General features: G+C 38.0%; 1 protein-coding gene across 1 annotated transcript in view; it reads right to left on the bottom strand.

Moving 5' to 3' along the window:
- The window catches only part of KLHL6 (kelch like family member 6), a 44,978-nt gene that overhangs the window by 15,473 nt on the left and 15,147 nt on the right, over positions 1-14,358 (bottom strand). Inside the window, exon 2 of the mRNA XM_074264201.1 lies at positions 5,506-5,671. Within this exon, the coding sequence (XP_074120302.1) occupies positions 5,506-5,671 (166 nt within the window). The remainder of the gene's footprint in view (positions 1-5,505; positions 5,672-14,358) is intronic.

The following is a 14,358-nucleotide window of genomic DNA, read 5'->3' as shown; positions in this document are numbered from 1 at the left end:
CTGTCTCTCTCTCTCTCTCTCTCTCTCTCTCTGTCTCTCTCTGTCTCTCTCTCTCTGTCTTTCTCTCTCTCTCTCTCTCTCTCTCTCTCTCTCTCTCTGTCTCTCTGTCTCTCTCTCTCTCTCTCTCTCTCTCTCTCTCTCTGTCTCTGTCTCTGTCTCTGTCTCTCTCTCTCTCTGTCTCTGTCTCTGTCTCTGTCTCTCTGTCTCTCTCTCTCTCTCTCTGTCTCTGTCTCTCTCTCTCTCTCTCTCTCTCTCTCTCTGTCTCTGTCTCTGTCTCTGTCTCTGTCTCTCTCTCTCTCTCTCTCTGTCTCTCTCTGTCTCTCTCTCTCTGTCTTTCTCTCTCTCTCTCTCTCTCTCTCTGTCTCTCTCTCTCTCTCTCTCTCTCTCTCTCTCTCTCTCTCTGTCTCTGTCTCTGTCTCTGTCTCTGTCTCTCTCTCTCTCTCTGTCTCTCTCTGTCTCTCTCTCTCTGTCTTTCTCTCTCTCTCTCTCTCTCTCTCTCTCTCTCTCTCTCTCTCTCTCTCTCTGTCTCTGTCTCTCTCTCTCTCTCTGTCTCTCTGTCTCTCTCTCTATATATATATAGAGAGAGATAGATATATATCCAATCTTTCTTATCTATCCCTCCATCTACATATTTTTCCTATGTATCCTATCCATATATCTTTCTATCCATCTTTTTATTTATCCCATCTATCTATCCATATATCTATCTACATAGTTTCCTGTCTATTCTATCAGTCTATCTACCTATCTCTAGCTATATAACAATATCAAAACGTGTGAGTGTGTATGTGTACATATAGTTAGATAATGGCCACTGGCCATTTAGAAACTGAGAGACTCGTAACCAGAATGTTTAAACCCAACTCGTTATCACAGACATTTTAAATTGCTTATCTCCCCTCCACCACCACTACTCAGCACTCTCTCCTTCTCTAAAGGTCATGAGATCGAGGCTTCTCACCCAATCCAGACCCTGGATGCTGCTACCCACTCCCAGGATGCTCTCTGTCCCTTCCACTGATTCACTGCTTGGCTCAGTCTTTCTGCTCAGTGGCTGCCTTCATACTAGAAGACTGCAAGATACTGATGCTGCTCCAAACACTCCAACTTCCCAGTTCCTCATTCTACTCACTTCCCATGACCACCTACTCCACCTCATTCTTCTCATTTCTCATGACTTCTCTATTCCACCTCTTCTGCAGATGGTCACCACACGTGTTGTATTTCCACATTCATGAACCCTGAAATTTCTTTGATCAAAATCTTTTATTGTTCCCTTTTCCTTTCTGTTTTATAACCCCTAACTCTGTTCTTCAATCTTCTGGTGACCTCCAATCCTTTGACCCCTCAGTTCTTTCCTCAGGCTATAGCTAATGTCCCTGCTTTGACTACACACCCTATCCATCCTTAGTGAACCAATTCCATCACATAAGTCCTTTGCCCTCTTCTATCTCTGATTCTGCTTTGCCAAAGCATTTCCACTATTTGCCTCCTTTCCCTCTTATGCTGCTGATCAGAGGTGGGAAAAAACATCACAGAATTCTGCTGACTTGAATCCTCTGCAACCTTATGTATTAGCATCTCAATTGCAGCAAAGCAATCTTTTTACATCTCCCTGGTCCACTCATTGACCCATTCACTGTAATTCCTATCCCAGACTTTTTCATTCCTGTGTAAGTTTCCCAAAGCATTTCCTCTCCCCCTGCCAATCCTCTTAGCTGAAGACTTTGTTCCAGATTTCCTGAAAAAAATTGAGGCCATTTGGAAAGAGTTCCCACTTCTCATCTTCTCATTTCTTAGGAAGAAGTGGCCCTTCTATTTGCTCCCATGTACTCTGAGTCTTAGGATAGCTTATTTTCTCCAGATTTCTCCATCATCTCTCTCCCTGTATTAACTTTAATCTCTTCTAGCCCACTGACATGCTCACATCTCTTCCATCTTAAAAAAACAAACAAACAAACAAAAAAAACCTCACTTGGTCCTCCCTTCCCTACCAACTATCATCCTGAACCGGAGTCTTTTTGTGGTCTAATTTCCTGAGAAGGTTGTCTACAATGGAGTTACCTCTAGGACCACTTACAAAATCCTGTTTGGTAACGTAAAGCCCTTTGTGACTTGGCCCCTTCCTACCTTTCCCATCTTCTTATCCTTCCCTCCTCCATGTAACTTCCGATCCAGCTACATTGGCCACTTGTGTTCCTCACTCACCAGACCCCATCTCCCGGCTTTATGCCTTTTCTTCGGCTGTTCTCCAGCCTCCTGGAAGGCTTTCCCCACCCCCACATCTGCCTCCTGGATTCTTTCAAGATTTAGCTTAAAACACACATTTACAGGAGGCCTTCCTTAGCCCCTTCTCAAGCTCCCACCAGCCCTTGCTCTCTGCAATTATACTCAATCTAGTCTGCAGGTAGTTGTCTGCGGGCTATCGGTCCCATGAGTCTGTGACTATTTTTGCCTCTCTTTAGACTCCCTCCCATTGGCACAGAGCCTGGTATATAGTGTGATTGATTAATGCAGTTAGCTGGTAATTGATTGGAATTGGGATGGGAGGGAGAGAGAAAAGTCAAAGGTGACACATTCGTTTTAGCATGAGTACCTAAGGGATGCTAGCATAAAATGGAAATTGGGGAGTTGCTAAAATAGCTCCACTGGAGCATGCAGCAGGAGGCAATGCTACACCGAGAAAAGAGGGGAATGAAAGTGGAGAAAAGATGACCTCATGTCTGAGGGAGCAGCTTCCATAGCCTGATGGCCCCTGAGTGTATATGTGGGGCCGGTGAGGAGGGGAGAGATAAGGAGAAGAAAGCACAAAGCCCCATGACCTCCCTAAGCCTCAGTTTCCTTATCTGCAAAATAGGGATGTTGGACTAGATTACTGCGGATCTTAACCCTCACACTCTGACTCCACCTCTGACCTTCCAGAAGGATTATTGATCCTTCTCTATGACCCTGAGACTCATTGAACCTGCTTGTCCCTGGTTCTCCTGCCACCTGCATCCCGTTCTCCTTCAGAGAGAAGATGATAATAATGGTGACTTCAGGTCTCCAGAGTATTTTACCCCTATTGTCCCATTTGATCCATTACAACATGGGAGGTAGGTGCTCTCACTAGTAGCATCTTAGAGACAAGAGGTCGGAGGCTAAGAGACGTTTAAGTAACTTAATTTATTTTTAATAATCTAAGTAATTTATATGAGGATTTAAACTTCTCTTATTCCAAGTCCACTGCCTTGACCTCTACGTACATCCTGCTACATGGGGACTTTATTTATTTTCAACATTTCAGATCAAAAAGTAAAAATAACTGAGCCTTGATTTTCAGGCCACCTGTGGCCCACTTTCGGAGGCTTCACTTCTCCCTACAGAGTCTGCACAGGGTGTCCCAGGTTCATGTGGGCGGTTTATTGAACAAGGACTTTCCGGGAAGCCACGCAGGTGCATTTCAGCTCTTCGCCTGGGGTCTATATTAATAAGCTGGGTAGGAGTCTGAAAGCAACCAAAAGAGTGTTAGCTCCATCCCCCTCCCGCAGGTTCTGTGGTCCTGGCACCTGGTCAGCCCCTTTAAGTCAATACAAAAACCTATCAATGGCCCCGCTCTGTGCTGGTGTTGCCTCTTTAACTGTGGATCCTTGGGTATCAGTAAGTCAATCAACACAAATTTGTAAAGTGCCCATCATGTAGGTGTGCTAAGACAAACATGAAAAGGTCCAAGGGGCTTCCATTCCATTGTGCCCTTCCTCCCTAATTACCTTGTATCCAACCTGCTTCTCCATGGAATGAAAGGGCTTTGTTTTTCATCGTATCCTTATCTCTTAACACAGTGCCCGGCATACAGTAAGTGCTTAATAAATGCCTGTTAGTTGAGTGTGCACATGTTGTTTCCCATCCCCAATAGAATGAAAGCTCTCTGAGGGGAGAGAAAGGAGTCACTGGAGTTTTCGAGTATAGGGAGACATTGTCAGACTTGAGCTTTAGTAAAAATTATTTTCAATCAAAAATAAATATTTAAGTGTCTGCTATGTGCCAGGCTCTGCACTAAACTCTGGAGAGGCAAAAGGAGACAAAAAATGGAACCTGCCCTGAAGGAGTTTACAGTCTAACGAGGAAGACGATATGCAAGAATATATGAATATAAAATATATGAAACAAACTAAGTATGGGATAAATAGAAAATAATTAACAGAGGGAAGGCACTTAAGAGAGGTTGGAGAAAGTGGAATTTTAGTTAGGGCTTAAAGGAAGCCCAGGAGATCAATAGTCAAAGCAGAAAATATTCCAGGCATGAGAAACAGCCAGAAAGCATTCCAGGAGCCGAGAGAGAGGATGTCTTGTTCTTGGAACAGCCAGAAGATTAGTGTCACTGGCTCAAGAGTACATGTAAGTATTTAACATATATTGGATTACTTGCTATCTAGAGAAAGGGGTAGGGGAAAGGGGGAAAATGTGGAACACAAGTTTTGCAAGGATCAATGTTGAAAAGTTATCCATGCTTCTGGCTTGAAAATAAAAAGCTTTAATTTTAAAAAAAAAAAAAGTACATGTAAGGAATGGAAGGAGTAAGATAGGAAAGGTCATGGCTGTGTGAAGGATGCATTGGAGAGGTGTTACAGGCAAGTATAGCAGTAGTTCAGGTTAGAGATGTTGAGTTCTTAGACCATCCCAGTGCCTGTGAGTAGAGAGAAATCTGGTATAAGAACTGTTGTGAAGGCAGAAATATTTGACAACTGGACAGATTATATGGGTAAGACATTGAGGAGACAGGAGTGATTCAGAGGGTACATACCTGAGTGACTGGAAAGATTGTGATGCTTTTGACAGAAATAGGGGAGCCCTGAGTATCCCTCTATCTTCCTCCACAACACTCCTCTTTCCTTATAACAAGTCACCCTCACCCCAAAACAAATAGGTATAATAATAAATAAATGAATATATACATATATATATATATGTATGTATATGTTTTAGTCAGGTCAAAAAATGTAGGTCTCATTCTGTACCTAAAATTTGTACTTTTCTGCCAAGAGGTAGGAAGAATAAGTCATAATTTCAAGTTTTGATTCAAATTTTGATCAGAATTTTAAGCCTTTCAAAGTTATTTTCCTTTTACAATTCATTGTATAAATTGTTCTTCTGATCCTGCTCATTTCACTCTGCTTCACTTCAAAGAAATGTTCCTAAGGTTCTCTAAATCCTTCACTTTTATCAATGAGCTGGCTGACTCCCTGATGGTGGGAGATTAAAAGCATAATAAGTTAATTAATGGGCAAGATTCCCACGTGAACGTGTTATACCCACAATACCTCTCATAACTACCCTCCAAAACGAGTTTTCACATGAAGTTTCTGTGAGGATGCCATGCCCCAGTCTTCAAGCAGGCACAGGCCCCAGGAAAAGCCCAAGCTTCTGTCATCCTAATGGCAGGTCTAGACAGTGCATAGAGGCAAGAGCCAGCAAGTTTCCTGGAGTTTCTGTTGACTATCTCATTGGGTCTCTCAGTTCACCCACCTGGAAGAGGCTGGCAGCTTCCAAGACCCGCTGGACATTCTGTTTGGTAATGAGAGCCTTACTTGTATACGTATAGTCTAAGAGAATATTCATAGTTTCTGCATCCACGCCTTTGATGATGATTTTCTTCTCATATTTCTCCTTTAGGTCATTACAGAACATGGCCCTGAAAGAGAAATAGAAGTGGTCCCCAACTTACACGTGCCCAACTTATGTACAGCCCCTTCTCCCATGACAGTCCCCTTTGAGGCTCTTGTGGGTCCCTAACTTCTGCTCCTTGGACTGGTCCAGGAAGAGCCATCAAGTACCAGTCAAAGGACCCAGGCTCCTTCAAGAGCTGTCTCTGGTACTTAGAATAGAATAACAGGTTTGGAACTGGAAGGTAGAAGTCATTGAGATTAATGACTGACCCACAGTCACACAGCTAGTCTCTGAGTGGGGATTATAATTCCAATCCAGTGTTCAACTCACCATGACCAATCTGCCTTTCAAAGAATATAAGGAAACTTTACAGTGACCCCCATTTAGCACCCAAGGGTCATATACCAAGGCCTAAATGAAAAGACAGAGAAAAGGAAGAAGAATCACCAGAGGGAGCCCATTTATTCATTTTTCTATTCCCTTCTGTTTAACTAGTAGCAAAGAGAAGATACTTAAAAAAATCTTGCAGAAAACATCAAAATGAAAGTTTAAAAAAGGCTGTATTCTGCTAAGCTTTCTCTTCTACAGAGGGTCTGGTCAGAACCACAGCTAGTGAGAGTGGAAGAGGAAGCAGGTTATTTATTTCTGGGGCCCATGTCATGAAAGGGAGTAACTGACACATTCAATGAAAGGAGAATTGTTTTCAGAGATATAAATCAGCAGAGTACCTAAACCTTTGGCAAAGCTTATAACTAGAAATTTTGAAGTCATGGAAAGCAGAAGGAGAAAGATGCCAGTGGGCAAAGGAAACATCTTCTGGAATAGTGGGATAAGCACCCTCTAAACGTCAGGGTCCTGTGAAAAAGCCCCATTGCCTGCCCTAGTTAATGACTCTGCTTCCTAAAAATCTCTGTGCTCACTGTCTCCTCTACTGCCTGCTCTACTGAACTTGCAGAGTCCCTATTCTAGGAATCTATTAGGTTCTGAATTTATTCATTTATATTTATGTTATAAAGACATATGTATCCCCATTTGCTCCAACATTAGAATGCTTAAACACCAAGTTGGAAATCCTGAAAATCAAAGAGATTGAAAGAAAACCATTGAACTAGTAAATAAAAGTAGGAGCTGGCTTAAAACAACAACAACAATAGCAACAACAAATAGGAAGTTAGTTCATTTGATTTTTTTTAAAAGAAAGAAAATCAAATGACTAATATCAAAAATGAAACAGGTAACTTCAGCTTTAATAAAGGTGAAATTAAAGCATTTATTAGGAGCTATTTTGCCTAATTATATGCCAATAAATCTAACAACCTAAGTGAAATGAATGATTATTTACTATATATATATATATACATATATATATATATAAATTGTACAGATTAATAGAAGAGGAAGTAGAATATTTAAATAATGCTATCTTAGGAAAAAAATTGTGGCAAGCCATAAATGATCTCCCTAAGAAAAAAAATCCCAGGATCAGAAGAATTCACAAGTGAATTCTATCAAACATTTGCAGAACAATTACTTTTAAAATTATATAAAATATTGGGGAAAATAAACAAAGGAGTTCTATTAAATTCCTCATACAACAAAAATATGGGGCTGATTACCTAAACCAGAAAGAGTAAAAACAGAGAAATAACATGAGACTCCAATTTCTCTGATGAATGTTGATACAAAAATTTTAAATAAAATACTAACAAGGAAATTATACCAATATATTACTAAGATCAAACACTATGACTGGGTGGCATTTATATCAGAAATAGAGAAGTGGTTCAGTATTAGGAAAATTATCCACATAATTGACCATATCAATAACAAAACAACAAAAATAATGTGATTATCTCAGTAGATGCAGAAAAAGCTTTTGATAAAACACAACATTCATTCTACTTTAAAAAAAATTCTAAAAAGAATAGGAATAAATGGAGCTTTTCTTAAAATAATAAGTAGGATATATCCAAAACCATCAGCATGCACTATTTGTAATGGGGAAAAGCTGGAAGAATTCTTCCAAGTAAGATCAGGAGTGAAGCAAGAATGCCCACTATTCTACATTGTACTAGAAATGCTATCTAGAGCAATAAGGAAAAAAAGAAATTGACAATATTAGTGTAGGTAATAAGGATACAAAACTGTCACTTTTTGCAGATGATATGATAGTATACTTAGAGAGTCCTGAGCATCAACTAAAAAACTAGTTGAAATAATTAACAACTTCAGCAAAGTTGCAGGTTATAAAATAAACCTACATAAATCATTAGTATTTCTGTATGTTACCAATATATTTCAGCAACAAGAGATAGAAAGGAGTTCCATTAAAAAAAAAACAAACTATAATATACTCAGGCATTTATCTACCAAACTAAACCCAGGAACTTATATGAACATAATTACAAAACACTTTTCATACATTAAAAAAAATTAGATCTAAACAATCGGAGAAATTTTTATTGTTCTTAGTTAGGCAGAGCCTATAATATAAATTTTTTAAAAATTATTATTCTACCTCACAATTTATTTAGTCAGTGCCATACCAATCAAACTGCAAAAAAAAATATTTTATAGAGCTAGAAAAAATAAAAACAAAATTCATGTGGAAAAAATGGTCAAGAATATAAAGGGAAAAAATTTTACAGTAAGTTTCTCTGATAGTCTTCATTTCCCAAATATATAAAAAATTGAGTCAAATTTATTTATTTATTATGGCATTTTACTTTTTCCAATTATAGGTAAAGACATTTTTTGGTAATTTTTAAAATTTGAAGCTTAAATACAAAATGAAAAAAAGAAGAAATGCCAAGTATATCACAAACCATGAGAAGATTTATTATAAAATGATAAATTTCCATTTCAAAAAAAAACTTTTATAATAAATACTATACATTGTTTTTAAAGCTTCCCAGCTTTTCTTTGCTTCCTTGTTGGTTTTCTTTTGTTCTCTGCTGTGCACTTTTTATTTTTCTGCTCCCTCCTCACCCCCACCTTAAATGTGGAGATTATATATATGTATACACACACACGCACACACACACACACACACACACATATACACACACATATTTATAAGCATATACCTTTATACATATATACAGTCATACACATGTAAGACTGTATTATGCTTATTTTCTCCTATCATCTGTTTCTCTGAAAGTGAATAGCATCTTCCTTCCTAAGTCCATGTCTTTCCATGTTTTTCTAAATCAATCAGCTCATCATTTCCTATACTACAGCAATATTCCAATCCAATCACATCCTATCAGTGACTGTCTATGAATGTTTTCCCCCCAATTTTTTGGTATTCCTTTTGTTCTTGTCTATCTGGGTTTTATTTATACAAGAAAATTTTAATTTAAAATAATAAAAATTATCCTTTTCATATTTCAACAATGTTCTTACCTTATAATATAATTTAAGATCTGATACCACTCAATCTACTTCCCTTGGTTTCTGACCTTTTGTTGTTGTTTTTTAAATGAACTGTGTTATTATTTTTTCCTAACTCTGGAATTTTTCATTAATTTAATTAGGATGACATTGAATAAATAGATTATTTAGGTACAATTGTCATTTTAAAAAGTTATTGGCTTTACCTACCCATAAACAATAAATATTACTTCAATTGTTCAGATTTGAGTTTATTTGTATAAAAAGTATTTTATGTTTATGGTCATATAATTCCTGTCTGTTTTGACAAGTATATGTTCATGTATTTTATACTATCTAGGTGGGATCAAAAACAACATTGAATAATATTGCTGACAGGTAGTATAGCTTCCCAATTTTTCTTTTTTGATTAAATCTATTTTAACTTTAACTTTGTCTGAGATCATGATTACTACCTTTGCTTTTATTATATACTAAATTCTACTCCTGCCCTTGATTTCATCTTTGTTTCTAGCTCTCATTTTTATATTGTTTCCTGAGAGCAACATATTATTGAATTCAAAACTTTAATTTGCTATCACTTTCTGTTTTATGGGTAAATTTGCCCCATTCACATTCTAAGCTACAATTACTTGTTATGTATTTTTCTCTTTTCTCTTTTCTTTCATTATCCTTCACACCCAATTTGACTTATCCCTCCTCATTCCTTTGCTTTACTTCTACCTCCTATTTTGCTCTTCTTCCTTAACTTACCCCCTCCTTTAAGAGTTCCTCCCTCCCTTATCCTCTCTCCCATCCTATCCCCATTCTAAGCTATTTTATTTCTTTCTGAATTTAGAAGACTTTTATACCCTTCTAGATATATATGTTGTTCCCATATGAAAGTAAGGTCTTCACTCTACTAGCATCTTTTGTAGCAATTTTTCTTTTTATGCCTCTTTTGTATGAGATAATTACTCCTTTAAAAAAAATCTCTCCCTACGTTTAATTTTTTTTAGAATCTGTACTCAGATTAGCTACATTTTTCTTTCAAACTACCCAAATAACAATGACAGTCATAAGAGTACTACTATTATTTTCACTTTAAGTAATTAGTATGACCTTATTAATATTTACCTCATGCTTCTTCAAATGTTATATAATAAATTTTCCCTTACGTTCCGCTGTTTTTGCCATAAAAACCTGAAAGTCTTTGAGTTTGTTAATTATCTTTTTTTTTTTCATTGAGTATTATACTTAACTTTGCTGGGTAAGTTACCCTTATTCCCAAACCCTGATTCCTTTGTTCTATGGAATATAATATTCTAAAATTACCATCTTTCAACATAGTAGCTGCTAATTTTTGTGTAATCCCTATTGTAGCTCCATGATATTTAAATGGTTTTCTTATCTTATTGTTTCCAGTATTTTTTCCTTAACCTGAGAGCTTTGAAACTTCACTACGATATTCCTGTAAATTTTCCTCCTGGGATCTCTTCCAGGTGGTGATTAGTGAGGTTTTCCCCCTATTTCTGCTTTGCCTTCTTATTCTAGAACTTCAGGGCACTTTTTTGATTATTTCTTGTAATATTATATAGATTCTTTTTTAAGTCATTCTTTTTAAATAATTCAACTATTCTTATATTAAAATATTTCTCCTTGATCTGTTCTCCAGATCAATTGTTTTTTGATGAGATATTTCACTTTCTTTTCTATTTTTTCATTCTTTTTGATTTTGGTTTATGATTTCTTGGAGTCTTAAAACATCATTAACTTTTCCCTGCCTCATTATATTTTTCAAGGAATTCTTTTCTTCCTTAACTTTTTGATTCTCTATAGTCAGTTGGTTGACTTTTCTTTTCATAATTTGCCTGATTTTCTTGGATTGGTCTTATGTTTTCCCCTAAATTTTATTTGGTCTCTCTTATTTGATTTATAAAGTCTTTTTCAAGTTCTTCCAAGTATTTTTTGTGCTTGGGACTATTTGACATTTCTCATTGAAAAAGGAGTGACTTTGTTAGTTCTATTATGTTCTTCTGAATATGGACTCAAAACTTCTATCCCCATAGTAACTATCTATGGTTGGGGTCTTCCTCCGTTGCGTACTTATTTTAATTCATTTCTTTATTGCTTTCTTTTGTTTTTAGCAGTTTTTAATGTAATCATGGGGTAGTCCTGGGGTATGGGAAATGATGCCCTAAGCTTCAGGTATTTCTTTTTCTTTTTTTTTCCTGAGGCAATTGGGGTTAAGTGACTTGCCCAGGGTCACACAGCTAGGAAGTATTAAGTATCTGAGACCAGATTTGAACTCAGGTCCTCCTGACTTCAGGGCTGGTGCTCTATCCACTGCGCCATCTAGCTGCCCCTGCCTCAGGTTTTTCTTATTAAAATCTCTGTCTGAGGGCCCAATCTTGGGCTCTTCTCTCTATTCCTCAGCCACATCTAGTGCCCCTCACCACATTGTCCACAACTGATTTTGCTCCCTGTGGTTCCTGCAAACTACAGCGGTCCACTTAACCCCAGAACTGAAATAATAATAACTTCAGAATTATAAATGCTACAAACTTACAAAATTGATATCGAAAAGTTTAATTATTTAGAACTTTAAAATATTTATATGTTTCTTATTAAAATTCAACATAACCATTCTGTGGGAAAAGAAGCCAAACGGAACCAGGTAGAGAAAGAGGGAATCTATGTTAGAGGTAAGACTCCAAAGAGATTGATTTATAATATGTCAAAAGACTTCAGATTGTACCAATGACAAAAAAGGATGCCTGAGAAAATATCAGTGACTTGTGAGCTGTATATTATACCTTCTCTTCCATACAAAATCTTTATCAGGGTTTTCTATGTATGAACCAAGGACATCCTCTATGAGGATCTTTGGAGGAAACTTGCAGGCAGGCTTTCTTAAGGGATTTGTTTTAAGGGGAGGGAAGGAAATCAGGGGTAAGTAACTTGCCCAGAATCACACAGGTAGTAAGAGTCTAAGGTCACATTTGAACTCAGATCCTAACTCCAGGGATGATTTTCTATAATGGACTATCTCCTTCCATTTCACAATCAATGGAAAGATAGAATATAACATTTCATTTTGTTAATCATTTGTGGATTACAAACAAGAATTAGACTTGGTGAATTGAAACATCACCTCACAGGCTCTTTTATTTTTATTTGTTTATTTGTTTGTTTGTTTGTTTGTTTTTGCTGAGGCAGTCGGGGTTAACTAACTTGCCCAGAGTCACACAGCTGGGACATGTTAAATGTCTGAGAGCAGATTTGAATTCAGATCCTCCTGACTTCAAGGCTGGTGTTCTCACAGGCTCTTTTTCAGCAAAAGGCCCCATTCATTCACCAAGACCATTCCAAATTCCTTGGAGGATATAACAACAGAAATAACCCTGTCCACAACTATGTGATAATAGCCTATGTGAGAAATGAAACAGGTTTTTGCTTGCCAAAGCCATTCACCACCATGATGGAGGAGACCCGGAGAAGGATTCTGTGTGTGTGAATGGTGAAATCCTCCAAGTGCTCCCATTTGTAAATGCTGCCATGTTCATTGCATCAAGCCCCAGAATCTTTCAGAGCCTCTTGGAAGAGATCTGGAGTCACTCAAAGGAGATCAGCCCAATTATTCACACAGATGAAGAATGTCTACTGTGTAACTATCATTAGGCAATGGATAGCCTATAGAACTTAATCAATCATACAGGCTGGCACAGTGAACTTGGGGTTAGAAATATGGGATTTCAGACATTTCCTAGTGCATGATTCTTGTCAAGTCAACTCATCTCTGTCTTCCTCAGTTTCCTCAGAAAAAAATAGAACCCCTTAAGGTTGTGAAAATTGAATGAGATAATAATCGCAAAACTCTTGGCAACTTTAAAGTACTATATATATGCTGTTTGGGCAGACACACAGATGGACAAAGAACTGGAGGCCTAGAATAGAAAAGGAGGAAGACAATGGTGGGGCATCACTTTCAGAAACTGCAAAGCTCTTTTAGGGCACCCATGCTGTCCATAACGACCAAGGTCCATCTTTCCAACATAAACATCATTGTTAATGTTGCTCCATGGCAGAAAAAGCCGGAACTTTATTGCCTCTGAAGGACTAAAAGGAGAATCACACAAAAGGCAATGGAAAGATTTTTGGTGGCTGGGAGCAGGCCATATAATGCAACCCATGAAGAATGCTGAAGAGGACCAGAGTGACTGACACAGGAAAGGGAAGATGGAATGGTCATATGGCAAGAGCAAGTGAACGCAGAGGTATGGACAAGTTGCTTCACTGCTACTCCATGATGCTGGAGGAAAGCATGGAAGGCCTCTAGCACATTGGAGGAAACCACCTGTGGCAAGCTACAAGGAGGTTCATGGACCAGAGTTACACAGGATGAACAGGCAGGGATGGATTGCAATCTGTGTTGCTGCAGGGGATTTCTAACTCAGAGAGATGGTAGCTCCTTTGGAGTGCATAGAGAGATAGATACATATATATATATATATATATATATATTATTATTATTATTATTATTGTATCTATTTACAATATGTAGAGCATGTACGTATGTAAATATAGAGATAGATGATGGAGAGAGTGAGATAATCACATATAAGTATACATATATATATATATATATATTGCCAGACTTGTGCTTTCATTCGTGTGGAGAGCTCCTGGCGAGAAACTCCCTATACCAACACACATCTGGCCCTATTCTGGGTCTCGTAATCTTGGAGACTTGCCTGGGTCCCCAATGGAAAAGGGCAGAGTCCATCCCTCTCTATATATATCAGAGCTCATGCAAGACTCCAGAAGCCTGGACTCATTTCCTCTCCCAGTTTGCTAGCATTGCCTACATTGTACCCACTGAAGTACAGATATGTCCCTTTCCCCACCCCTGACCCCTCTCTCCACAGGAGCTCCATTTTCTGTCCTGACAAGTTTCCCATGACGGTAAACATTGGTAACAGAAGACCCTGGCCTTCTACCGTAAAGATGGCTTCTGTATTAGCTCTTTCCAATGATTTTTAACATTTCACCTAATTAAAAAGCATCCTTCCAATGCCCAGTCTTCCTCCTTTCCCATACCTCTATAATAAGGTCCAAGAAACTCTATAATTAGTTTCCCTATCTGTAAAATGGAAGCAAAGGCTGCATCGAGACAAAGTTCTCACTTTCGTGGACCCATCCATTCAGAGCTAGAAGGAAACTTAGGACTCCTTTAGTTTGACCTCCTGTTTCATCGATGAGGAAACAGACCCAGGAAGGACTTGGGACTTGCCCAAGATCACACGGGTAGCCAGTATCAGAAGTGGTTTTAAATCT

The sequence above is a fragment of the Sminthopsis crassicaudata genome, chromosome 4, assembly GCF_048593235.1.
Source record: "Sminthopsis crassicaudata isolate SCR6 chromosome 4, ASM4859323v1, whole genome shotgun sequence".
Classification (NCBI taxonomy): domain Eukaryota; kingdom Metazoa; phylum Chordata; class Mammalia; order Dasyuromorphia; family Dasyuridae; genus Sminthopsis; species Sminthopsis crassicaudata.
Note: the sequence above shows the minus strand (reverse complement) of the source record. Positions and strands in the feature narration are given on the sequence as shown.